The sequence below is a fragment of the Cyprinus carpio genome, unplaced genomic scaffold (assembly GCF_018340385.1).
Source record: "Cyprinus carpio isolate SPL01 unplaced genomic scaffold, ASM1834038v1 S000006759, whole genome shotgun sequence".
Lineage (NCBI taxonomy): Eukaryota > Metazoa > Chordata > Actinopteri > Cypriniformes > Cyprinidae > Cyprinus > Cyprinus carpio.
The window spans coordinates 1,533,643-1,560,590 of record NW_024879356.1 but is presented as its reverse complement, the minus strand read 5'-3'; the positions used below and the strand labels follow the sequence as shown (position 1 = coordinate 1,560,590).

The 26,948-nt window shown below is 36.1% G+C and overlaps 1 protein-coding gene, 1 non-coding gene and 1 pseudogene across 2 annotated transcripts; 1 reads left to right on the top strand and 2 right to left on the bottom strand.

Annotated features, from left to right (window-relative positions):
• LOC109082287 overlaps nt 1-19,430 on the bottom strand; it is a 30,522-nt pseudogene extending 11,092 nt beyond the window's left edge.
• Nucleotides 19,431-21,858: 2,428 nt separating this feature from the next.
• trnal-cag lies at nt 21,859-21,943 on the top strand. The gene has a single exon. It is a non-coding gene; the product is annotated as a tRNA-Leu (tRNA).
• A 2,259-nt stretch (nt 21,944-24,202) lies between these two features.
• On the bottom strand, nt 24,203-25,165 carry LOC122144788 (tudor domain-containing protein 15-like). Its single transcript, XM_042755944.1, has one exon. It carries the CDS (start codon nt 25,094-25,096, stop codon nt 24,203-24,205), a length of 894 nt encoding a protein of 297 aa, XP_042611878.1. The 5' UTR covers nt 25,097-25,165.
• Between the last annotated feature and the right edge of the window lie 1,783 nt (nt 25,166-26,948).

Below are 26,948 nucleotides of genomic sequence, written 5' to 3'. Positions count from 1 at the left end.
CTAAGACAAAACACCAGTTATAACATCTATGCAGACCGGTCAAAACCACTGCCAGCTGTACTGCTACAAACTCACCGGTCTGAGGCACCAGAGACTTGCACACATTGATATAGTAACGCTGCTTCTGATTGTTCGCTTGTGGCATGACCACCCAATTAGATTTGTGCCGGGCCAGTGAGGATAGATCGTAGGAGTGGCCATGGCCATCACTGCCAGACGGAGAGGGGGTTATAGGTCATTTAGGGACTATTGGAAGCAGGTATTGGAAGCAAAATATATATTACTAAGAAGGTTGCTCTTACTTGTAGGAGCAGGTTGTTGGTTTTGAAGGAAGGGCAGGCCAAAGCTGTGTGCCAATCAAACAGGTATGTGCAGTCTGCGGTCTCCTTTATGAACTCTGGCTTACCCTAAAGAACAAAGAAAGGAAAAAAAACATTTAGGAAATTAATTTAACTTCTTAACTCATTTGTTGGCTGAGAGAAAACTCACTGGATTCTTGCTGTGGTCGCAGGAGAAAGAGAATAGCTGTGGATCGCTCATAGATCTTGTGGCACTTTTCCCCATTTGTGTAGTTGATCATAATAATCCCATCATCAAATGTGAGGTTTTTGATTGGCTAAGCCTGCAGAGGAGCATAGGAAAGGTTAAATGAATAGTTCACCCAATAATGAGTATTTGCTAAACATTGCTAAGATGTAGATGAGTTTGTTTCTTCATCAGAACAGATTTGGAGAAATTTAGCCTTACATCACTTGCTCACCAATGGATCCTCTGCAGTGAATGGGTGCCGTCAGAATGAGAGTCCAAACGGCTGAGAAAAACATCACAATAATCCACAAGTAATCCACAAACCTCCAGTCCAACATCTTGTAAACAAAAATCTACGTGTTTGTAATAAACCCTTTATTAAAGCATTTCCACAATTCATAATAATACTTCCTTCCAGTGCAAAAGTCCATTCCTTGTTGTCCTGGTTTTTGACTGTTTTCGCTTGTAAACTGTGCATATTTCTCCCCTGACTCAGACAAGACGATTTTGTCACTGGAAAAAGCAGTATTTTATGGATAGAGGATTTGTATTTTAGTCAAAAACTAAACGGATTTGTTTATAATAAACCATGCAGCTTTTCACTTCACAAGATGTTAACTGGTTGACTGGAGTCATGTGTATTACTTGAGGATTATTGTGATGTTTTTATCAGCTGTTTAGACTCTGACGGCACCCATTCACTGCAGAAGATCCAATTGTGAACAAGTTATGTTAAATTTCTCTGTTCTCCATCTGTTCAGATGAAGAAACAAACCAACCAAAAACTTCTATTTCCTAAACATCAATACATTTTAGAGTTAACTATTCTATAAAAAGTTCCCTAATAGATCAGTTTTGATACTTGAAAATAAATATAAACTCACCTGCTATTCTGTGTGTACTGCCCTTGACCTGGACACGAGGAAACAGAGTTGCTGGGACCATGAGGGCAGACCGGGATGGTAACTGGGCCACACACTGAAAAGTTATACTCATAACTCAAATCCTTCACATCATAGTCCTTTCCGGCCAGTGGTGTAAGATTGTACTCATAACCGCTCTTGGGGTCCTTGACTTTACAGTTTTCACCTATAAGTGACAAGAACTAAATGAAGTCAAAGCCCAAGTAAGAGTATTTCTTCAAAGTCCTGAGACCTAATTGTCTGATGATCCTACCCTGGACTCTTTTGATTGGGCAAGCTTCTGAGGTCCTCCAGATGAAGACATATTCACAGTCATCTTTGCGATCAAACATGGGTGCACCCTTTAAATAGAGAAAAGAAAAATGGGTTTCAACAGCTTCACCATAAAAAAAAAAGAAAGATTTTTTTTTTAGCATCTTAAATACAGTACAAAATAGGGCTTGAAACTGATTTTAAATCATTTTGTCATGTTATTTTATTACCATTCAGAAGTTTGGGGGCGGTAAGATTTTTAAATGTTTTTAAAGAAGTCTCTTATGCTCAACAAGGCAGCATTTATCTGATCAAAAGTATAGTAAAAACTGTATTATTGTGAAATATTGCATTGCAAAAAAACTGTTTTCTATCTGTTTCTATAAATGCAATTTATTCCTGTGATGCAAAGCTGAATTTTCAGCAGCCATTACTCCAGTCTTCAGTGTTACATGATCCATCAAAAATCATTCTAATATGCTGATTTGCTACTTAAGAAACTTATTTCCCCTAAATATTGGTTCCTAGTTACATTACATTTTTTACCTGCAAGATCCTGTGCCACTAAATAATGATTAATTTTTGGTTCTGAAAATAATTTAACTATAAACACAGTCATACCATCACACTATGTAAATTTCAGAATTATACCTATTCAATAATTTTCATTGAAAAGAAATTTAGTTTACTTCAAAAAAATTTATGAGACACCAATTTATAGTGGAAGGTGCCACGGGTAAAAATCTATTTGCACTTAAGAGAGAAACCATGCTCTTGCTTACAGGACTGTCATCACATTGGAAGACGATTCGGGTGGAGTAACGTCCTGAATTGCACTTGTCCCCATTCAGATAAACAATACTGATGGAGCCATCTGCCGCTGCCTGCAGGCTGGACTGCACATATCCCAGATTCACACCTCTGCCTTTCAGCTGGCCACATGCTCCAATCGCTCCAGCCTGCCAACAACAGAAGTCTATTAGTTTACTGCGCGGTCATTCAGACCAGCACTACTCCTCCAGCCCTTGGTGGGTGTTACAAAGAGAAAATCAATCTCAAAGTACTAGGCTAAAAATAGGAAGACATTTTAAAAGAGTCTGTCAATATCTGTTTGTAGACACTCACCAGGGCAGCCCTGGACATGAGGCAGCGGTCTGCACACGTTGATGTAAAACTTTTGAAAGCGGGCCTGATCTGAGGTGTCCAGAGGAACATAATACTTGTCATCCAGACTGAGGTCACCCAAGTCGTACTGTCTACCTTGCAAATCTGGAAATGCAAGACAGAGGGATCAGCTTGAGATTGGTATCAAAATAGTGACAGCAATGGCAGAGAAATGACACACTTCAGCATTAAAAGCATGTTTTTGTGCATGGGAAAGCTTACCGGTGACTTGGCAATCCACAGGAGCAGGTTCACAGGCTAGTGCAGTGGAAAGCTCAAAAAACACATTGTGGGTTTCGTGTGCACTTGTGCCCAGCTCTTCCGGTATAAGGCTCAGAGAGGCTGGGTTGGCCTTTTGGTCACACACAAAATTAATGATGAAGGTGTCTTCGGTACCTATAGTAAGGATAGGAAACAAGGTAAAGTGGGTTCAGTCTGGTTCAGAACAATATAACCTTAATACAAGTCTCTCTAGAATACTTCATTCTGATTGGTCATTCAAAGACTTGTGTATAATGATCCAAAATTGTATATTGGACCATTTTCAATAAAGCTGTCCCAATTACCCTAACAGGAACATGTAAGGTACAATGAAATACAATACTACCAATTATACATTTCCATTTAAAATTTGGGGCCCTTTCAGTTACCCCACCTGACGATTTGTCCAGAGGCCCCTTTGTATGTGAGAGTGAGAGTGCCATCAGTGGAGAACTGCAGAGACCCGTTCCACACCTACTTGACTCACAGGTTTCTTATCTTTCAGCTCACAGCCAGCCACAGGTTTATCTCTGACAGTTCCGCATGCTTTCACTGAATCACAAATGTTCACCTACAGAAGACAAGGGGTGCTGTTACTTTTGTTTTAAAATTGGTATAATTGCACTAAACGTGATAAATGAAAGAGGTCAAAGAGAAACTGAACACACAGTCAAACTGTGGAGAAGATTGCACAGAATACAGCAGGGGGTCTCCAACCCTGCTCCTGGAGAGCTACCGTCCTGCAGATTTCAGCTCCAACCCCAATCAAACACACCTAATCAAGGTGTTCAGGGCTACTTGATAATTACAGACAGGTGTGTTGGAGCAGGGTTGGAACTGAAGTCTGCAGGACAGTAGCTCTCCAGGAGCAGGATTTTTTTTGTTGTTGTAAATTTAGTACATGGCCCAGACAACAAAGTGCTGCTATTCAGCACATTTATTCCACATGGTTTATTACAAGAACAAATGAATGCTAAATGTAACTGAATGTGTATGCACATAAACTGCTCAATTCAAATTCTCTTTGGGGGAAAAAGGTTTCTTAAAAAAAACTAAAAAAAAAAAAACTCTGCATTTATTAATTTGATCAAAAATACAGTAAAAACAGTAATATGTTAAATATTATTACATTTTAACATACATTTGTAACTTTTTAAACTTTAGATTTTAAAGTTTTAAAATGTAATTTATTACTTTGATGCAAAGCTGAATTTTCAGCATCATTACTCCAGTCCTTCAGTGTTACATGATCCTTCAGGAATCATTCTGATAAGCTGATTTTGATGCTAAAGAAACATTATTTATTATAATTAATATGTTGAATATAGTTGTGCTGCTTACTTTTTGTGGAAACCGTGAAACATTTTTTAATGATTCTTTGATGGATAGAAAGCTAAGAACAACAACTGTTTATTTGAAATAAAAATCTTTAGTAACATTATAAATGTTCTGTCATTTAAATCAATCAATTTAATGCATCCTTGGCGAAGAAACAAAAAAGATTAATTTCTTAAAAAAAAAAGAAAAAAAAAAAAAGTACTGACCCCCAAACATTTGAAAAGCAATGTCAGTATAAAAAGACAGACAGACAGATAGAGACACTGAGTTACTGAATCTACTGAGAATCTCAGTTTCATTTCATTAGTCATCTAAGGCTGTTTTTATGTTTTTACTTAAGTACCAGAAGCTAGTATCATACTAAAACTGACTTCTGTATCGATCCATACACTACTCAAGAGAATTTGAAAGATGTTTAAAGTGCTTCTTACGACAAATTCTCTCCCATGGGCATTGACGTGGTATCCGCTTTCAGAAGCCAGTGGTTGCAGGTTGAACTCAAAGCCAGTGTTGGGATCTTTCACTGAGCAGGTCTGTAGACAAATAACAAGAGAAATAAGAAAATAAATCTTCACGATTCCATCAAAGTCAGTGAATTTGTGCAAAAATGAAAGTGGACCTGGTTGGTGGCCTCAACGGTTGAGATGGCGCAGGCTGCTTCTGTGTCCCAAACAAAGTCAACGGTGCAATTCTGGTTCTCCAAAAAGTGGATGGCTAGATGGCCTAAAGAAAAAAAAAAACATTGTTCTCATTGTTCAAGCCACTGATTTATAATGAGTACTAAATGAGTAAAAGGACAGTATTGACTCACTGCGGTCCCAGATGAGCAGACAAAGTGGATACGAGTTGTGTAAGTGGTCATCACTCCTTCTGCTTGACACACTGAGCCGTTAGTGTACTCCAACATTAGCTGGTTCTCTTCCACAATCACTGGACCCTTCTTAGCAATGCCTAAGTTACTGACTTCTACCTTCTCAGACCGGCCTTCCTGTTTGAGTAACATGTACACACACATTTGTTGTCAGTGGTGCGGTTTGTTTTTTGTTATATTTTATATCACCAAGTCATTCCAATGTTTACAGAGAGTGAACTAACCTTGTCAGTCTCGAATTTCACCTCACAGACAGAAGCTCTCCCGTCACAGCCAGGCACGGCTTTAAGTGGCCGGCATATATTGATGTAGTACTTCCTCAGGCCGCTGGGGTCAGAGTTCTGCATGGCCTGCCAGTTCCTACCACCATTAGATACTGCCCAAACTGTCAGAGGGGAAGGAAACGAGAGATTTACTGTAGAGCCATTGTTGTTAACACTGTCTAGCTCTTTGATACAAGCATTGTTTGGATATTGTCAAACATGTATAATGGAGTGATAACACTACCTAAAAAATTATCAGGATTAACAGTGCGTTTATATCTAGTATCCAAATGTGTAGCATCAGATGTCTCCACTATGACATAGAAGGCTACATCCAAAAAGTGAAATTGGGTTAAAATAAATGAAAACTAAATAAATAAATAACAAAATTAAATAAAAAATTGGTTAAGGTAAGCAACGCTGATCTTTTTTATACCATTTTTAATGCAAAAAATAAGTAACCTAAACTTAATAAATAAATCAAAATTTGAAAATAATAAATTCACAGTACAAAATAAATCCACAGTACAATATAAATTAAGTTTACAAAAACACATGCTTGCCTAACATAATACTACACTAAAAGCATTATTTTTGCTGTATATGTGAAATATAGAAAAATTAGACAAAATATATTTTAAGCAAAGTATTACTTTGAACAAAGTATTATTTGGCCATTTTGTCGTTACATCCAACTAAATAAAAACATAAATATAACATATAAACATATATATATACAGTATAACATGTAAATACATAATTTTATTTAGTAAATAAAAGGATTATGGTAATCATTTAAATATAAAAAAGTACATTTAATCATTTTTTTTTTAGATTATTTTTAATATTTTTTTGATTGCAATTTACATTTATTAGCACATATGTATATAAAAAGTTTTTTGTTTTTTTTTATTAATTTGCCCATCTTAAAAAAGTGACTCCTATTTCAGTTTAATATACAGAGACATATACGAGCCATCCAAAGGATGATTCAACCACAAAGAATGGCACTATCAAAACATGGCACATGATTGTTTAACCATCCCGAACAGCAACATTGGCTCAGCCAATGACATGAGTTCAGGATGGGACCATCTGTTTGTTCAATCAATGGCAGACGGAGGAAGTATTTAGCAAACTAAAGGATAAGTGTGTCATTTATGCAGCTCTAGCGGCACCAAACATGCTTTAAAAATGAAACTAAAATATTTAGTAATATAGTATACTCATTTCTCTAGGACATACGAGTCTAACCTGGACAGGTCGTATTGCTGCGAGTTTTGGGTCTGTCACAACACACTCATGTGGTCTTTCAGGACAGGCGTAGGAAGTGTACCATTTGAAGTTATACGTGTTCTCATCTTCTTTCTGCAGAAAAGTGCTCATAAATTAAGGACATTTTTGGTTTGCAGACAAGACAAGACTTATAAATAATATGAAGGTGTGTCCATTGCAAAGCCTGAGACAAGAAAATGCTTAAAAAAACACAAGCCCTTTATGCTGAAATAGCATTACTTGACTAGAGGCTAAAATAGGTAACCTCAAGGGGCTAAAAAGATATTTGAGTGTTAACAGTCAGCACGAACAGAACAAAGAAGCAAATACCTGAAACTCTGGTTTTCCTGGACCAGCCTCTCTGTCACAGAGGAAGGAAATGTGTGTGGAGCGCTGCGTGTGCTGCATGTTGTTGTACTGAGAGCCGTTTCTGTAGGTCAACTGGATCATGCCATCATAATAAGAAAGCTTGGAGTTAAATTTGCCGAGATTCCAAGAGCTTGTGCCACTGCAGAGATGGAAACAAATAAGGTTAGCTCCGCCCACAGCGAAATCTTATTGGTTCAAAAATCAATGCACTCCATAGCTCCAAATATGTTGTGATTGGCTGAGATTCTAGTGCTTCATATCATACTTCCAGTGAAGACAAAATAAACTTGTTGCATCACACCTTGTTAAACGAAAATGACCAAAGTAAACTTACCTCTGGTCAACTTGACAGGCCCCGGCTGTTTCTGGACACTGTGCGGCCTTCACGTTGCCACACACATTGATGAAGTAGTCATACTTGTCAAACGGACATGTTATAATAACCTCCGTTAGGTTTCCGAAGCGGGAAAGGGTCAAATAAAATTCCTGCAAAAGAAAGAGAAGAACATTTAAAAGCAGCTCAATAGAAGGCAAATAAAAACCATAACCAGCCTAAATCTTTAGCCACTAGGCTACACATCCTCGCAGTAATGAGGCAGAACATTTAAGAAATAATAAATATTAATGTACAGTAAAATGGTTTAAAAAAAAACACTACAAACCATTTTTGTTAAATAAAATGAAATCAAATAAAAATGACCATTTTAGTTTAATGTAGTTTAATTAAATAAAAAAAATAAAATGTCCAAAAGAAAATAAGCACAATATATAAGTGTTTTTGAATAGAAACATTCACATAGAGGAATAATCTGGGACGATACAGAGAAGATACAGATTATAAAAAATTACAACACAACATATACAGTAATTTTATTTTGTACCTTACTAAAAAGTATTAAAAATTATTTTCAATAACTGAAATAAAGCTGAAATTAAAAGAAATTCAAACAAACTTCATGAAATGTTAAAAATAAAGTTTGGTGAAGCCCGAAAATGACTAAAAAACTGAGTTAAAAAACAAATCACATTAAATAATTAAAATAAACTACAATTTAAATGAATTTAAACAAAAACTGGAAATCCAAAAACTCAATATATTCACATACTATAAAATATGAAAATATAAAATTTGAATATATTAAAAAATACATAATAGTCAGGGGCATACCTGTCAAAACTCCCGTTTTTACCGGGAGTCTCCCGTATTTCACGCCCATCTCCCCCGCCCACCTCCCGTTTTGTTATTTCTCCCGGGAAACTCCCGTAATTTGAATGGCCCTACCTCGTTATATGAATAATCACATCAATACATTATTTCAAGGTTGTTCAGTTGCCAGATCTTGTATGAAACGCATCCTTCTCACAAAATAGATACATCATACAATTTTGAACCCATTTGTGACCTCAACCTGGCAACCTACAGCTCTGTTGCGCAGTTGATATCTGCGCAGGTACGGACGGGGGAATTTGAATCAAGCGTCACTAAAAATGGCATTAGAACGCTCAGGTGGTGCTACGGCGAAAAAAAAACTTAATTATCTGCAAATATAACAACAGCTTGTCGGAGGAATTTAATTTCTTATCACGAAGCAGCATCGACATTCCCACGCTTTTTGCAAAGTATGTCGCACTGATTTCAGTATCGGACACGGTGGGGAAAAACGACGTAACGCAGCACAATAAATCCCAACGGCACAATCGCGCGTGGAGGCACAAAGGGGCACACCCCGATTTTTCAAACTTTATCAAAGTCTGCTACTTACAATTATAATTCTGGATGTAAAAAACACTAGGAAACACCTTCATGTTAAATACATGAAGTACTGTTTAACATGAAGGTGTTTCAATGTACTTCAAGTACATGAAATTTTTTGTTACATGTTCCACATGCACCAGAGTGTTTCCTTTTATGTAATATAAAATTTGTTATAATAAAGATAAAGAAAAAAGAAACATGAATAAGTCTCATTATTATCACAATAATTTTTATAAATAATTATGTATTATGTATTTACCTATGTGTATTTAACTTACCTCTGACCCCGCCCCCCAACCCCCCACTGTTGAGTCCCGCCCCCGCAAACCCCCACATGGGCAGCGCTTGAAAAGCGTAAGTTTTATATTTTGCTGTAAAAACCAGCTAGCACACATAGCCAAGATTTATGCTTTCTTTAGAAATCTTATATTACAATATTACAGTTAGTCGATCTGAAACGTTGATTGTGCATTTACAGCTGTCAAGACATTTTTTATTTTGGTTGTGCATGTGCACCACTAATAATAGTGCATAAATAAAAACTACAACACCACTGTCCTGTACCCTGCTTGTGGGTCTTCCACCTTGCAGTCGTCACCTTCTGTTTTCGAGAGGGACGCAGGCTGAAGCGGTGAACCACTCAAACTCATAGATGCATCCATCACTGGACACGCTCCTCAGGACTGGAGCGCTCTCAATATCTCCAGGCTTACACTTCAGAATGATGATGGATTTCACTTTTCATGTTTTCCCCGCATTTGTCTCCATCAGTGTAAAATGAGTCTGATGTCCTCACCCTCTGCTGCCTTTTGCGGAGAAAATCAGAATTTGCCCCAAGTTCATAGTTTTCCCCATTTCCTAAAAAAAAAGAACATTTGGGTTTGAATGAAATGTCCTGAGTAAGACAGAACTGAAAAAAAGGTTTTATTTATATCTAGGATATAATCTCTAATGGTGCACTGACCTACTGCACATATTTGCTGCATCCTCACGGCAAGATCTGGCCCCTCCCCGTCTTGGATGATTTTATGACAACATTGATTGATAAAAGCGTTTTCTTATCAGACTCTGCTGCCTTGGTGCCCCAGCCTCCCAGTTTTTGAGATCCCTCTGATTCTGAGAGAAAAACATTTACAAATAAGCAAAATAAAGTACTTTTTGAGAAGTTTTAGCCTGTGATCATTTATTTTATGACCCATCAAATACTAATGACTTATCCTTTAATCAAGCCTGCAATTATTTTTTAATAGTCAAATGAGCTTCCCCACCTACAATTTTTTTTTGATTTAGCCTTTAATGTTACTAATTTTTGTCTGTTCCTCATACAAAGTGGTAAGCATTTTTATAGTGCTTTTTTTTCCCGCTATATGCTGAATTAATATATTTGGAAGGCTCCACAGAAATTTTTCTTTTTCATTTGGTAATGCTTTGGCAGTTTTGTTTGTTTTTTTTAATTTGGCAATGCTTTGGCATGGTGAAGTAAAAATAAATAAATGAATGAATGAATAAATAAATAGACATATAGATTAGTCAGTAAGATTATTTTTTAAATTAAAGCATGTTTATTCAGCTAGGATGATTTAAATTGATCAAAGGTGACTAAAGATATAATGGCAAAACTATTTATATTTCAAAGAAATATTGTTCTTTGAACTCTTCATTAAAGAATTCTGGGGGGGGGGGCTTTCACAAAAATATTAAGTAAACAACTGCTTTTCAAATTACATTTTAAAAAACATTCCAATAGACAAGTTTTTAAATTGTAATTTCACAATATTCCAGCTTTTTTGATCAAATAAATGCAGCCTTGATGAGCATAAGACATTTCTTTCAAAAAACATTAAAAAATCTTAAGGATCCTGAACTTTTATAGTGTATTTATTTACTTGTCATTAAAGAACTAAAAATAAATCATGAAAGTAACTTTAAAAATCGAATCAAGCCACAAGTTTGACTTCACTTCCCAGAACACAATCATTTTGCTCATCTCTACCTGGGTAACGCGTAAGAGGCGACAAAATCATAACGCTTCTTGTGGTCTGTGACTCGACACATCAGGTCTTCCTTCTCCTTCACACATGCGTACGCTGTTTGCCAGTCAAAGTAATACGTGCAGTCAGACTCTCCCGTGAAAACCGGCTGGCCATACTCTGCAAACCACAAATCAGCTGTGAGCGAAACATATTGAAAACCAAATTTCCGATATGAACCATCATCAAGGTCACATTGTTGCATTTCCTTTTCTTTTTGGTTCTCATCCAATGAAACTTCCTCAATCAGGGCAGGGTTAAAAGAGAAGCGCTGTGATCTAATTCGTACGTAACTTCACGAGTAGATATGAGATGAGTCATTGTGAGACTCACCAGCAGTTGCATTGCACTCAAAAGTTAATGATGGTCATGCGCTGGAATCCAGTGCTGCATCTGCTGCCGTCTGGGTAGATTTAGTGTGAGATCACCATCAGAATATCTTAAGATAAAAAAGAAAAGGGTTACGATTGCTCTTCAGTTTAAATTTTCACTGTAAATCAGTAACACAAGCTAAGGCGAACCTCAGGGTTTGGTTCTGGAATCTCCCAGCGATCTTCTTCACATCCCCCGTGTCTTTGACTTGGCAGGCAGACACGTAACCTTTGTTGTCAACACACTGTCCAGCTGTGGTCTCCCCACACACGTTCAGATAGAAGATATAGGTGTCCTGACCGTTTTTGGCCTCAGTCATATAAGGTTTGCCAGTAGCTAAGGATAAAGAAATATGACGAATGGTAAAGCATTATATTTGGGAATAAGTATTCGATCACATTCAAGGATGAACCACAACTGTTTGGACTTGTTATCGGAGAAGGGATTTGTGTTTTTGCTAAACTCTTGGTAAACACCTTAATACGTGTTTTTTTATTATGTTTACAGTGAATTTTTCACTAATACTTGTTCTCAAAGGTTCCTGTTCTTAGTTTGCCTTCAGTGGGAAAAACAAACTCTGTTTCCAACAAACTGCCCTCTGATTTATCTTAGTATAAAAAAGTACCAAAATGTACCATACCAAAAAGAGTACCGTGCAATTACAACCTAGTACCATGCCAATGTTGTGCCTTTTTTTATTTTTTTTACACTGAGAACCATGGAAATACCATGTTTTTTTTTTGGACATGGTACTGTACCAATATCATGTTTTAGACATTTTTCATCTCTGAAGCACAATGAGTAACATGTAAATACCACAGTAAATAAATATGCTTTGATGCTACAGTCTCAGTGTTATTTTAATACTATTTATAAACTATTACAGTATTTATTTAATATTTTAAATTAGCTTTAATGTTAAATTAAAGTTTTTAGTAATTTTGTCCTTTTTTTTAATTTTGGATTTTTTTTTTACTTTCAGTTTTCGTCATTTTAGTACTTCAAGTTAAACTCATTTTTATTTCAGTTAGTCACCAAGGCAAAATGCATAATGCATTTCCAAATATTTTTAAGCTTTCATTTAAGATTTATCCAATATTTTACTTCAATTAACGCACCTATGACTTTTAATATTACCACTGTGCAATGACACTGGGATATGCATGGTTTATCCAGTTAATTACTTACTCCTTAAAACACCATATCAAATCCATCACGCCTTCATTCTTTCCGCAGAAACAATAATAACATCGTCGCCTCTTTATGAAACTAATAGCGTTACTCACGGTTGTGCATCAGGGGCAGTAAGGTCAATGGAGATGTCCGTGCTGTTCGCTGGTCAGTGTGCAGTTTTGACTCTCCAGGTAATTCTCTGTGGCAGGCGGTACTCAGTCACCCACCTCGATCTCATACTGACAGTTCAAGTTGCTGACCATCTTAGGGTTACTTCCCTGATAAACCATTAAGAAAACTGTGAGATGACTGAGTATAGCAGACTAGTGTGAGATGAAACACTAGCATCTTCTTACCGCCTGTCTTGCGGATGGGACAAATAAATGTAATCGTCACTGCTGGGACCTGTGGTCATTACAGAAGGCTGGGCCTTTTTTGATTCCATCATATCGCAGCTTTAGTCTATTTAAAAAAAAAAAAAAAGAGAGAGAGAGAGAGAGAAAAAATCAGTTGCGGCTCCAGTTTTCTACAACTGGTAATAAGAAATGTTTCTTGAGCACCAAATCTGCATATTACAATTATTCTGAAATAGGCAAACATCAAAAAACTCAAAAATAAATAATTAATTCAAACAAACCCATCCTTGAGCAATAAATACATCCTTCAAAAAAAACAAAAAAAAATATTTGATATTATAAAAATGTTTCACAATTATTACTGTTTTTCTGTTTTGTGAGCAGTAAATGCACAAATCGCAAACTTTTGGAATGGTACGGTTAAAGCATCAGCCTATTAACTAATTAGCACATACTTGTCATTGGAGAGCAGCTCGAGTTGATGAACAGGCTGACCCATCAAAAAACGAAGGAGTCTTTGCCAGAGGTGAGACAGGCGGCAGATTCCTCGGGACAGGAGCTTCCAGCACGGTCTGGATGAACAGACATCATGTTATGTTATTTGCATTGAAATTCCAAATGCTTTAGTTTGTTTACATAAGAACTCCTGCTCAGATGCTTTGCAGATGTTTTGTGTGATTTTAAGGCAGCTATATAATCAAAATGTCTGTTGACTGGGCAGCAAATTGTTGAAAAGCCCCTATATATATAGAGAGAGAGAGAGAGAGAGGTCAGAGGAGAGAGAGAGAGACGAGAGATGAGAGAGAGGAGAGTTTGCAGTAACTCACTTAGACTTCTGCATATATTGATGTAGAAATCAATTTCATCATCTGGGTCATCAACCAGGTAGCCGTCTGAGAGTTTTATCAGTGGGTTGAGGTCATGCTTCTTTCCATCCGAGTCAAAGACATAGCAAGGGACCTTCTAAAAAGAAGATATGCAATAATGTTTTGAGTGGTGTTAAAAAATACTCCCAGAAGCTTGAGACATTTTCCTCTGTTTGTGGTAGCAAACCAAAATAAAAGTTTTTGTTAACATAATATGTGTGTGTACTGTGTATGTTTTTCATTTATAAATAAACAAATAGACACATATACAGTATATATTTAGAAAATATTTATCATTTACACGTTACATAAATTAGTGCTGTCAAACGATTAATCTAAATTAATCACATTCAAAATAAAAGTTTTTGTTTATAAAATGTGTGTATACAGTGGATATTTATTATGTATATATAAATGACAAACACATGCATGTAATATATTTAGATATACCACAAAAATATGTTATTGTTTATATATTATATATAATATAAAATATAAGAATATGAATATATAAATGTTTAAACACGTGAATACTTTTAATATATACTGTATGCTTTGTGTATTTATATATATGTAATAAATATACACAGTACACATACATATATAATGTAAAAAAAAAATTGGAACCGATTAATCGCGATTAATCATTTGACATCACTAATATAAATATATTTAATATATGAACACAACACATTTTTCTCAAATATATACATGCATGTGTGTATTTACATATACATAATAAATATACACAGTAGACACACATATATTATGTAAACAAAAACTTTATGCATTAGTTTTGAGTTTCATTCTACGTTACCTAAAACATACATTTCATGAAAAGTGACTAGTACTTAGATTAGCATACTGATAGAAAAATAGGAAAAAAGTGTTCCCTCAAATGTAGAAACTGAACAAACTAATTTTTATTCCAAAATAAGTAATAAATAAACACGATGCTAGACCATCAAAGGTGATTTTCAATATAGTTAAAAATGTTATTGTTAATCATTCTTTATGTAGATTAGGCATTATTCAGGTCCTATTTTAGACATTCAAACATGTTAAAATGATTTGTTCAAGACTGATGAGTTTAATTCTTACTCAGACTGAGAACAACTGAAACAGCCAAACACCACACTTAAGAAATCACAAACTTCCCCCATGATAACACTCTAACAGAACTCTCATCAAGTCTCATCACCTTTTACTCACCTCCTTATGTGGTTTAAATTTATCACGTCCTGCAGGCGGCATACGTCCTCCATTCAAAAGTAATGCACACACTCAGCAGACGTAACAAACTCAGGTGTGCCCTTTATAGGAAAATAATCAAACAAAACAAAACTCAGATGTCATCCATGGTGTGAAAAGTACTGAAAAATAATGAAATGTAAATGTGAACATAAATGTTTGCTTATCAATATAGATTTTTTTTGAAATGAAATTATTAAATTATAAATGTAAACAATAATTTTGCATCAGAACGGCCTTAATTTTTTGTCCTTCACAGAGGAACTCTGCAGTAGGCTAAATTAAATATGCATTTAGGAAAAGATAATCTAGACGTATTTAGGGTGTAAATTTCATGCACATTTAGATACCTAGATAGATACACTCACACACTTCTTTCACTTTGCCTCAATATTATAATTTTTTTTCCTTTGTGTCATTTCTTCGTGCTCAGCAAGAAGGTGGTGGAAGGAAACAAACAGCATTGCAAATGTCACGCTGACAGTCACTGACAGTGCATGCTGGGGAGAGTACTCACCATAGTTTTGGCGCATTGAAAGGTGATGCTGCTCTGAATGTTGCGGCTCTTGTCGTCGCCGCATTTTTCCTCGAGCTGTTGAAAATCAAGCACAGCAGGCGAGACTTCTGCAAGGAGAGCTCACCTATGGGGAAAAAAAGACCTGGTTTTGAACACAGCGGTGTGTCTGAGATGAATAAGACATACGCTTTGTGATAATGAAAATGTTTTCAGCACGCTGGTAACACAATACAGTCACTAAATACTGCTAGGAAATTATTATAATAAATGACCACACTGGGATCCTTAGTAAAAGAAATAAAGTCATATGTCTTTTACATTTCACATTTTAGCAGAGGCTTTTATCCAAAGTGGACTTACAAATGAGGAAGGAATCAAAACCACTTTTGTCAATGCCCCACAGTTGAGTCCCAGCACAAGCAAAAAAAAAAAAAAACACACAGTATGTATTACAAAACTGCTTATCAAAACCCAGTCAAACTAAAGTTTACCAGCACATACAATTCCCGGTAATGTCTGTGAGCTACCCCAAACAAAGTAAAAATATGTACAGTTTGTGGATCCTGAAGAGTTAGAAGTTCCAACAGGCCAAAAGTCTAGCAGGCCCAACCCCATGGGAACAAACTGCATGAGAAATTACCTAATAAAAACTCACTCACATGATAAACAGTTCCCTAAAACATCCAACTAAGCGCAGAGAAACTACATCTGAAGTTAGGCCACTGGAAAACATTTACCCATGCCTTGTGGGAGAAAGAGACTATTAGTTGTACTAATATATACTTGCATACTATTTAAAAAAAAATACTTCACTGTTTAAACAGTATTAACATACATTGTAATGACTTGACATCCGTTTATTTTTATATTTAATTCAGTGTGTGGTCACTCAATTACTTAAAGTAATATTAATATTACGAAAGAATTCATTATTTGTGTACATATATGTAAAATTGTCTTATTGCATTCATATCATGAATCATAAAGAGCCAAAATTGCAGCTGATGTTATTTCTGGTTCAAATGCATACCGCACACAGTTTTCACACTGCCTTACTGAAATAAAGTACTAGTACAAAACATGGTACCTAGTAAATCTCGATTCTGTTTGTCATGACACTGCTAGTTTTTGAGAATAAAGGCACGACTTAATCAACCTGATATGTAACCCCAAGTAAGTAACATAATGCTTCAGACTGTTATTAAGACAGCCAAATACCGTAAATGTGACAGGACTTACACCTTATGATTCCACTGTTTCGTGGTTGTAGCTTTAAATTTTTGAATCACTGATCTTTTACTACACTGTCACTTACGTACCACACCAGGCATTTTCTAACTGTCCATTTGTCCTTCTGCACATGCTGCTAGATAACTTTGAACCCTACCTTACGGTACACACAAAGATATGCCTGCAGGAACACACGATAAAGAATACCCGGCTATTTTAGCGAGTGTATACACGCTAACATAAATGCAACACATTCAGACTCCAATGCCAGTTTTTTTACACTATTGTTTAATGCACCCCTACCTGTGCCTAACGCCCTCATGACACGACCTACCCACTACACCACAAACTGTGACACTGAGAAACAGTACGACTATAATCACCACAGTCAACCCAGCATCAAACACTATATAACTAGACATTACACACTGGTGTTTGGATGTTTTTCTTACTAAGGTACAAAATTACTTCTGTAGTCTATGTAACAGTGCTGAAAGTCACTCATTATGAATATAAGCAGGCAGATTTAATCATCAACATATTTCCAGTGTTTGTTCTGACAAGTGAAATGGATCCCTTTATTTAAATCTAGGGCTAACAGTTAACTCCGAGACGCTTTTGGTCAGGGGTGTTCAGTTGATAGGTTTGTGTCATATAGAGGTCAAGTGACTAGTTGGAAGGACCAAAAAAACAAAGCGCTCTGTCTGGTGCTCTGTCATGCAGCTCTACTCGCTTATGAGAGCCATGACCATGTCTATAACAACCCTGGGTTATATGGTTTTTATCTGCTCTGAAGACAAAAACATAGAGAAATATTTAGTACACAGTACTTCCTTTAAAGAGCTTTGATGTTTAACTTGGAATATCCAGACTCAAGCAAAAACATTTCTTTCTTTTGTGCAAACAAGTGTTTGGGGGTGACTTGAATCAATAGAAAATGGTATTTATCACATGACCTAAAAGATTAAAGAGTGAATCTTACCCAAGAAACATGTTAAGATCATATGTGCACTTTAAGCTTAAAATAAAAAACAGGAAAAAATAAAACATATACATTACTGTTTTAAATTTTTTTTTTATTCAGTATTGTTTAAAAGGATTCAGTACTTTTATCCAGCAAAAAAATGCATTGAACAGAACAAGTATAGTGCAAAGGCGTGCAATTTTAGAATTTTTTCAGCCAAGCGCTTGCTTATTTTAAACGGTCTATTCATCATACAGAACCCTGAGGAAAAAAAAAAATCACTGTTTCAGTAAAAATGTTAAACAGCACAAATGTTTTTCAACATTGACCACAACAAGAAAAAAGTTTCCTCAAGCACCTAATCAGCATATTCAAATGATTTCGCAGGATCTGTGACAATGAAGACTGGAGTAAAGTTACTAAAAATTCAGATTCAAAGTTTAAAATAAACTAAAATAGAGAAACATTATTCCTATATTTTCTATTTGGGCAGCCTAGTGAGATGATCTTAAAATATACAAAAAAATCTTCCAGATATCTTTTCTGAATGGAGTTTAGAGAAATTATTATTTGCATGAAGAAAATAAAAAATCTTAGGACATTAAGCAAGACCACACTGTCTCATTCTTTCATAATGCCACGTTGATTACGATAAACACTAGGTTAATATAAATAATGTTTTCTTAAATCCAATCGTCAAAAAAACAAAAAAAAAAAAAACACATTACAACCATACCATACATACCCCACAAATTAAGAGAATTAAGAGACTTGTGTTTCTTATTAACAGTCCTACTCTCACAGATACTGACAATGTCTCTCCCCAATTAATGCAAATAGTCATACAACCAATCAATTTTAAATTCCATAATCACTATCCCATGATGAAAGCTGAACAATATTAGAAAACCGAAAAAACATTGCGGAATTGACCCAAATGGGCATTTAAATGTAAATGCATGTTATGGTTATAACCAAGGAGCAGTGTACATGTTTATTGCTTTTGTTGTTTCTTGACCCACTGGCACCATGGGTGCACTGCGACGCACTCCGGCCACGTGAGACTGGTGCTGTGTTGACCTATTAAAGTTGCTGGGCACACGTACACCGCACTTCCTTTCCACATTCTGTGTCCGAGAAATCAGCACAGAGCGGTCAAACGTGTATCTCACCGCTGTCCTTGGTCAATGGCCGTCCCTTTGGTAACTTCACACACCAACAAAGAGGGGAGACACTACAATTTCAGTTGTCATTGCCTTAGATGACATCATCACAGTAGTAAAACCAGCCTCGGGCCTTAACGAATGGCCTGCATGGGCTCGGTGAAACTCTACGTACATCAGTTATGATTTCTATTAGGTCCCGGCGGTAACGTTTCTCGTAGTTGCAGCCACATGCTAAAAGGGCCACAGCTTATCATATCACAGGAATATAAAAGCAAAGCTAGACCATATTTAAACACACACATTTTTTTTTTCTTGACAGTTGTTTTTTATGATATCCATAAGGTTTGCCAGCAATGATCAGCATTAGGTTTGTTTTATTTATTAAGATGCTCACCTGCACAGATCCTGGTACCCACTGGCTGTCAAGCCGACTCCGCACACACTGAAGCAGTATGAAAGTAGAAACAACAGTAGCAGCGACTCCGCAAAACCGCACACGACCCATATCTTAAACTAGGAAATAAATTAGTGCGCACAGTCCGACATGATACAGCAGTCCTTTCTGATTTCAGATCATAACCGTGCAGCAGGACCCACTCACTGTCACGTGACATGACACGGTGGTGCGCTCCACTCGAATAACTAGAATGACAGCAGCATGTAAAAGGACAGTCCTAAATGGGCGTGGCTTAGCATATTTTCTTAACGCTTCACTGTTTTAATTTATTTATTGAATCTTTTTTCTCTGTCCTTACAATAAGATATTATTTACAGTCACAGGATCATTATCGAAAAATAAACCCCTGACACACATCTTCACACACACACACACACACACACACACACACACACACAAACACACACAAAAAAAAACGGTAGTATTCTGTGATAGTGTTAACAACCAAATCAACAAATATATTGTTTTGAGTTAATGAAATGTTTCTCTTAGAGCATCTTAAAGATTAAACTTAAGAAAAAAACTACTGCAACGTAGAAAACAAAAGAGTTTAAAAACATTACTTTATTATTGTAATTATTAATCTTCAATTTAAAAAAAAGTCATTTACTGTTGATCTAATCTATTTAACGATATTTTTATTTTCATTTATTTGTACCATTGGACATTTTTTTACAGATGTGTTTCTACTCAATGTGACGATTTCTACCAATCAAATCAAATATTCGAGATCATTTTATTTATTTTGCCCCAGCGGACACGCGCGAGCAGTGCCTGTGCAATTTCTACATTCAGATTTTTAAGCATATTTAAAACACACTAAACAATCATTAAAATTTAGAAACTAAACCGAAAAAATAGAATGTCTCTCTTCATAAGAAAAAAAAAATCCAGAGAGCGTCCTTACAAATTCTGACAAGTTAGTAATATATGTAAGTATATATATATATACACACACACACACTACCGGTCAAGAGAGTTTGGGATCAGTAAGAAAATGTTTTTAAAAAAGTATCTTATGCTCATCAAGGCTGCATTTATTTGATCAAAAATACAGAAAGAAAGAAAAACAGTAATCTTGCAAAATATTACAATATAAAATAATGTTTTTTATTTTAATATCCTTTAAAATATAATTTATGTGATCAAAGCTACAATTTCCCTCAGCCATTACTCCAGTCTAAAGTGTCAAATGATCCTTCGAAATCATTCCAATATGCTGATTTATTATTAAAATCATCAATGGTGGCAAACAGTTGTTCTGTCAAATACTTGTGCTTTTTTTGGGGGGGGAAACTGCAATACTTTTTCCTGGGATTCTTTGATGGAACAGCATTTATTCTAAATATAATTTTTTTCTAACAAAATAAATCTTTGCTATCACTTCTTAACAATTCAACACATCCTTGCTGAATAAAGAAAGAATAAAAATTCTACTCACCCCAAACTTTTGAACTTTACTGTATATTGTTAGAAAATATTTCTATTTTTAAATAAATGCTCTCTTATTTTAACTTTTTATTTATCAAAGAATCTTGAAAAAAAGTATCACAGGTTCCCAAAAAAAATATTTGGTCAGCACAACAGTTTCCAGCACTGTGAAAAAATCAGCATATTAGAATGATTTCTGAAGGATCATGTGATACTGAAGACTGGAGTAATGATGCGGAAAAATTCAGCTTTGCATCACAGGAATAAATTAGATTTGAATGCATATTAAAATCAATAAACGTATTTTTACATCGTAATAATATTTCACAATATTATTTTTTTTTCCCCTGTATTTTTGATCAAATAAATGCAGCCTTGATGAGCATAAGAAACTCCTGTACAAAAAACATTCAAAATCGTTTCTGATCCCAAACTTTTGATTTATGTGTGTGTGTGTGTATGTATATATATATATATATAAGCCTGACACCATAGAGACCCCCCACCCCACATAACAAATCCCGCAATTTAAAATCCCTGTATACACATACAATATATATAGCACATATCATAAACATACAACATTTTTTTCTTTTTCTTTGGAAGACAGGTTATAACTTATTTCAGTTAGATAAAAACACAATTCATTATAAGTTGAATCGGAAAAATAAGACTGTTTAACCCTTTGGCTATTTGGTAGTTGGTCAGACTACCAGAAAGGGTTAATTAAAGCAACTGGCCCCAGGATTAGTGTGTAGTTGCTCAGAGTATTGGCCGCCATGCGCCCCCCTTGTGGACGATTTTTTTTGTATACTCTATCTGAAACATTTAAAACCTAGTGATATGTGCCATACCATAACTCACCAGATGAGTCATCCTTACTAAAAAATGCTTTGGGCCAAGAATGCTGTATTCCAGGATAGGTCAATATAGCTTTTATTAATGAAGGCAGTGATGTGTAGATGTAGTTAAATCATCAGTAAAATGTATGTTTGTAACAACTGTGCATAGCTATAAGCATGTGTAATAAACCATAAATGTTACAGCCAGGATGGCTGGAGCGGTCTAAGGCGCTGCGTTCAGGGTCGCAGTCTCCCCTGGAGGCGTGGGTTCGAATCCCACTTCTGACAACAACCTTTTTCCACAGCAATTCCACAACATCTGTAGATTATCTTTTTATTGCGTGTTTTTAACAGAACTAGAAATATTAACATTTTCACACACAAAAAATACAAAACTGTGTTAAACTGCACAATCAAACAGAGGTCAAATGTCCAGTTCTTACAATTACTAAATAAACTCTTAAGCTGTTCAAACTTAGTGGCACTCATAGCCAACACAGCCATCAGTAAACTCACTGTATATTTCATCAGTCACACTCCCCATTTATAGATACATAAGACCTGCCAAAAGCTGGAAATCCAGTCTTTAGTTCTAAAAACTACATTTTTTCATCAAAAAATTATATAGGTGTCATGTTTGAAATCTTACGATTTTAAGATCTTACACTGCGACTAATAGACTGAACAATACAGTCTGTACTCCCAGGAAAACAAAAATAAGCCTATCTACCTACCACTCATCTAGAACATCACTATTTAAACAACAAATAATAGTCAACTAAAATCTAGCTGGTTCCAAAGCTGAGACTGCTCTTTTTTTTTTAAAAAAATTGCCTGAAATGTGAACTTGCCAGCATCTCTCTGTTCCTGAAATAAACCAATTTGAAAAGTGAAGCTTACCTATATAATCTGTATACAGGGAAATGAAATGCGTAATTTTCATGCTTACCTTTAATAAACCCATCTCACATCAGCCCACCTAGAGATAAAAAATCAAAGAAAACAAAAACTGTAAGCCATAAGTTAAGCACTTTAAATATAAAAATAATAAAATGTAACGAAAACAAAAAAAAGCTAGTAATTAGCCCAAAAGGTGAAAAGTCTACAATCTCCTGGTTAGCTGCACTTGCTGATGCACATTGTGAGACTCGCTTTTAAATACCTGAATACTGTAAGACTTCATCTCCAGGGTCTATTCCCAGGGAACGACTAGCTGAAATAGTAAGGGTCTGTGGAAAATGATTCCCATGCATGGGCTCAGGACCACCTCTAAATATTTTTAGAAGAAACTGATGATTGATTGTATGAATCAAAGTCTGCATTAAACACTACGATTACAAAAGTCAAAGTGGACACACTTGATTTTTGCTTATGTTAGAGAAAGAAATTAATTATTTCTTGAATCATTTTAATCCATATAACCAAATATATATATTTAATATGATCTATGACCAGTAGGTGCTTTTATCACCAAACTTTAAATTCGGCTCAACAAAGACACCCTACTATGCTGTTTTTAATATGACAAAGCACTACAAAAAATGCAACTTGGTTTTTCTTAGTATTGTTCCATTTACTAGTCCAATTTCACTTGGCTGACGGCAGCTGTTTAGGTTGTGAGATATCTTTGTTAAATAACCCTTTTGACTTATTGGTCTTAAAATCATGATGATCCGAACTTTAGAATTAAAAATGTTTTGGCATTCCTTTAACATGCGCAACTACAGTCCCGAGTTTTATCAGCATGTGCGCAATTTTGAGAATTATAAAATAAAGGTACCTGGAGTAATTTACACTACTCAATTGAGTTGTTTCTAGACCAAAGAGTTTATAAGCTAAAAGCAATTACTCTTGACATGGAATATTTGTGCTTGTTATCCTGTTTTATTTATTTTGAAGCTTATTCCCTTGCAGCCTTTTCCATTAACATAGATGGAGAGCGCCGGTGATTGCGGCACTTGGACAATCTTTGTAATGCTCAAATGAATGTTATTTTTTAATGTATTTCTCAAACATCACATTACCTTCACAAAATATGCATAAATCCAAAATATTTACATATTTACTTAATCCGAGTTAAAATAATTTGTGTAATTGTATTTGTACGTAATACCACTTTATCAAAAAGTATGAACCTTAATCAATAAAGAAAAGCTATATCTGAGCAATAAAAAAAAAAAATGATCCTGAGTTCTATGATCCTGCTTAAACTATTTCAAACCTAAGAAATTGTGGTTAAAAACACAAACTGTAATCATCTAAAAAGAATCTTCCTTCCCTTATTATTAACCTCCCTAATTAAGACTTGTGCGAGTAGGTGTGGGTCCAATTACATTGACTGGCAGTGCTAGGTCGGTACACCATATAAGACAGAAAAGAAAGTTAAATTAACACAACAGATCATAGTAGGTTGATCATCTATTTCTTTCACTCCATTTGTTTGATACCTGAATGCAACCAAAGCGTTGTCTCCTCGTCTTTCAGGTCCGAGATCTTCTACCTCTGCTGTTTCAGATGGGTATGTGTTTTTGCTCCACAACAAATCCTTTATATGACTTTGTTTGATCCTTTGAAAAAGTGTCTTTTGAGACATTCGGCTTTGCTTGTGTGCTCAGTTGTCGTGGATAAAACATCCACACTACTGGAGATGTCTTGCTCATGCTGAAACCTGATTCCAAGCATATTATCAATATACATGGCATGATCAGCATCTACTAACTCTTTTGCGAGATTTTGTTTTCCAGTGACAACGTCGACCTCCCACTGTGTCTCAGAAACATGCTGTCTGAAACATATCTGAAGGTTGCTATGACACATACAGTTCTGGAAGAAAACGATGGCATCATCAGACCAGTCCTGGCCTTTGGGCTTAACTCCCCTCAGTAAACAATGGTAGGTGACTTTAGGTAATCTACTGAGCTCGTCTGGAAGTTTTTTTAGCTGGTCGACATCCTGTTGAGACTGAACGACATACTGGCCATAGTCAACCAAGTTCATGAGCATGGTTGTGGAATCGCATTGTACGATCTCTGCCCTGCACCATTTTTTCTTCTCTGCCGATTTCACCAAACAGCTCGCACCCGGAACAAAATGAACCTCTGGTAATGGTGCCAATACTTCGGGAAGGTTCTCAAGAATGGCAGAGACTGTATCTACAATCAAAAGCAGGTCTTCAAGAATGACGTAAAATTCGGATGGGGTTGTGACGGCTGCCGCAAATCCTTTATATCCAAAGTTCATTTGGACAGGGGCCTGGAATAGAGTCTGTGGTCGATCAAAGCTGCTCTTTGAAGACATGTCTTGGAAGCGAGGATGGTCAAGCGACTTATCAGGACTTTTCACTGACTCGTTGTCTTTCACATCTTGCAGAGCAACGCTAACAGTTGACTTAGAGGTTTCAAGGTCATTAGCATTATGGGGAGAAACATTTTTTAACAACATACTTGTGTTTTTAGTCACTGAAATTCTTGTCGCACATGGTAGTTGGAAGTTAACCTTTCTCTTTCTTGTTCTTTTCTTTTCGGTAAGAAAGCAACTGCTTTCTTTATTTGTTTGTTGCAATTGTCTGATTGTTTTCAAATTCACATTTGGTTCTGTTTTGGCTTGGCTTTTGCTGAAGTTTTTATGTTTCACCCTTGTGGTGAAGAATCTTTTTGGGTTGTTGCTCGGGAAGGTTTTGGAAATTTGTCTTGACTTTAAAATCACACTTTGCTTTGTACCCTCATTGATTCCCCATCTACTGGCAATCCTCAAAATCTCGATCCCATTTTTCCCATAATTTCGAGCTTTCTTTTAAACTCAACCATAAAGCTTCCCAACTTTTCCTTGAAAAAAGATTCATTGTTTTTTCAAAAGTAAGGTTTCGCAAGTGTCTGGATGCTCAATCGGGTCCGAGAAAAAAACCTATTGTTAGCATGTCTTTCTTCCTTCGAAGTTCAGTATTGCCGTAATCAAAAAACCAAACTGAAATGCCCGTTTGATGCCGGGAAACCAACACTCTGTACAAACCAAGTCTTCTTCATACCACCACAACGAGTCCCCTATTTTATTTCAGTTTCCACATTTTTATGTTATCCTTGAAGAGGTCTTTTCATTCCTCACCCACAAAGGGATTTTTGTTCATCGTCCTTCCTCTGGAAAAAGAACTTCTAACAAAATTTGCAATGAGAGATGAAGCCCACGCCTTTAGAACCGGGTTCCATTCGACGCAGAAACCCAAAAAATTTTTGGCAAGCTCTGAGAGGCGCACCACTTTAAGGAGCAAGGCTGCCCGCCTTTTTGCTTTTATTGTCCTTTGCATTCTGCTTTAGGAGATTTTGTGGGTTTGGAGCTTCTTATAAACCTTTTGGGGTTTTAAACCACGCCCCCTTGCTTTGGAGGTCACTTTAGTGTTTAAAAAACACAACACCACTTCTTCTTTTGGAAATCTAGCGTTGCTATAGCTGGATCATTTTCCCTTCCCATCCATTGACATGAGTTCCTTTCTTTTTCTTTGCATCACTTTTTCCTCATAGAATCAAAAAAAATGTCCATTTTTTTCCCTTGAAAAAAATTGGAGGGAAAGGGGATTGTTGAGGATTCATCCAAAAGCCCTTGTTCTGGCAAATTTTCCCCCCTGCATTCAAAAAGACTGCATCCAACCCTGCTTTGGGGGCCAGAAATAACTGCCGTGTGGAAGGGCATACATTTTTTTTCTCAGAAATTCTATCACCATAATCGAAAAAGAACACACTCCATCTGATGGGTTTGAACGGGAGCTCAGGCCCGTACCATTTGCCGAAACAGATATTTTGGCCGGGCAAACATTACCACTGCATCCCCAATGTCCCCGTCAAGAGTGCTTTCTTTCAGCAACTCTTCCCACATGTAAAACATCCTGTTTTCCTGTCAAGCGGGAAAATGTTTTCCCCAAGGACTCAAATTGAGTAACATGTACCATTCTTCGTTTTCCAAACTTTTTAAAAAGAGTAACAACGAGCGGGGTGGGCTGATAAATTTACGCTTGGGGTTTGCATTTCCCTGCCGCCTTTCCTACAAGGGTTGTTTGCCTTTTTTAAGGGCGTATAAAATGGTACCCGAATAGAGGAAACCCTTTTCCTTGCTCAAAAAGGTGGATAAATTCTCTTTCTGGCGAACCCTCAAAAAAATCCTAAAACAATTGCATGTTTCTACACTCCAAAAATTTTCCTCCAAAAGGGTTTCATAAAGTTAAAATGCATCGAAATGCTTGTTCATGAGTTCAAAGAACTGTGGGGCAAGATTTTGGATTTTTGCTCTTTTCCTGGATGATTAT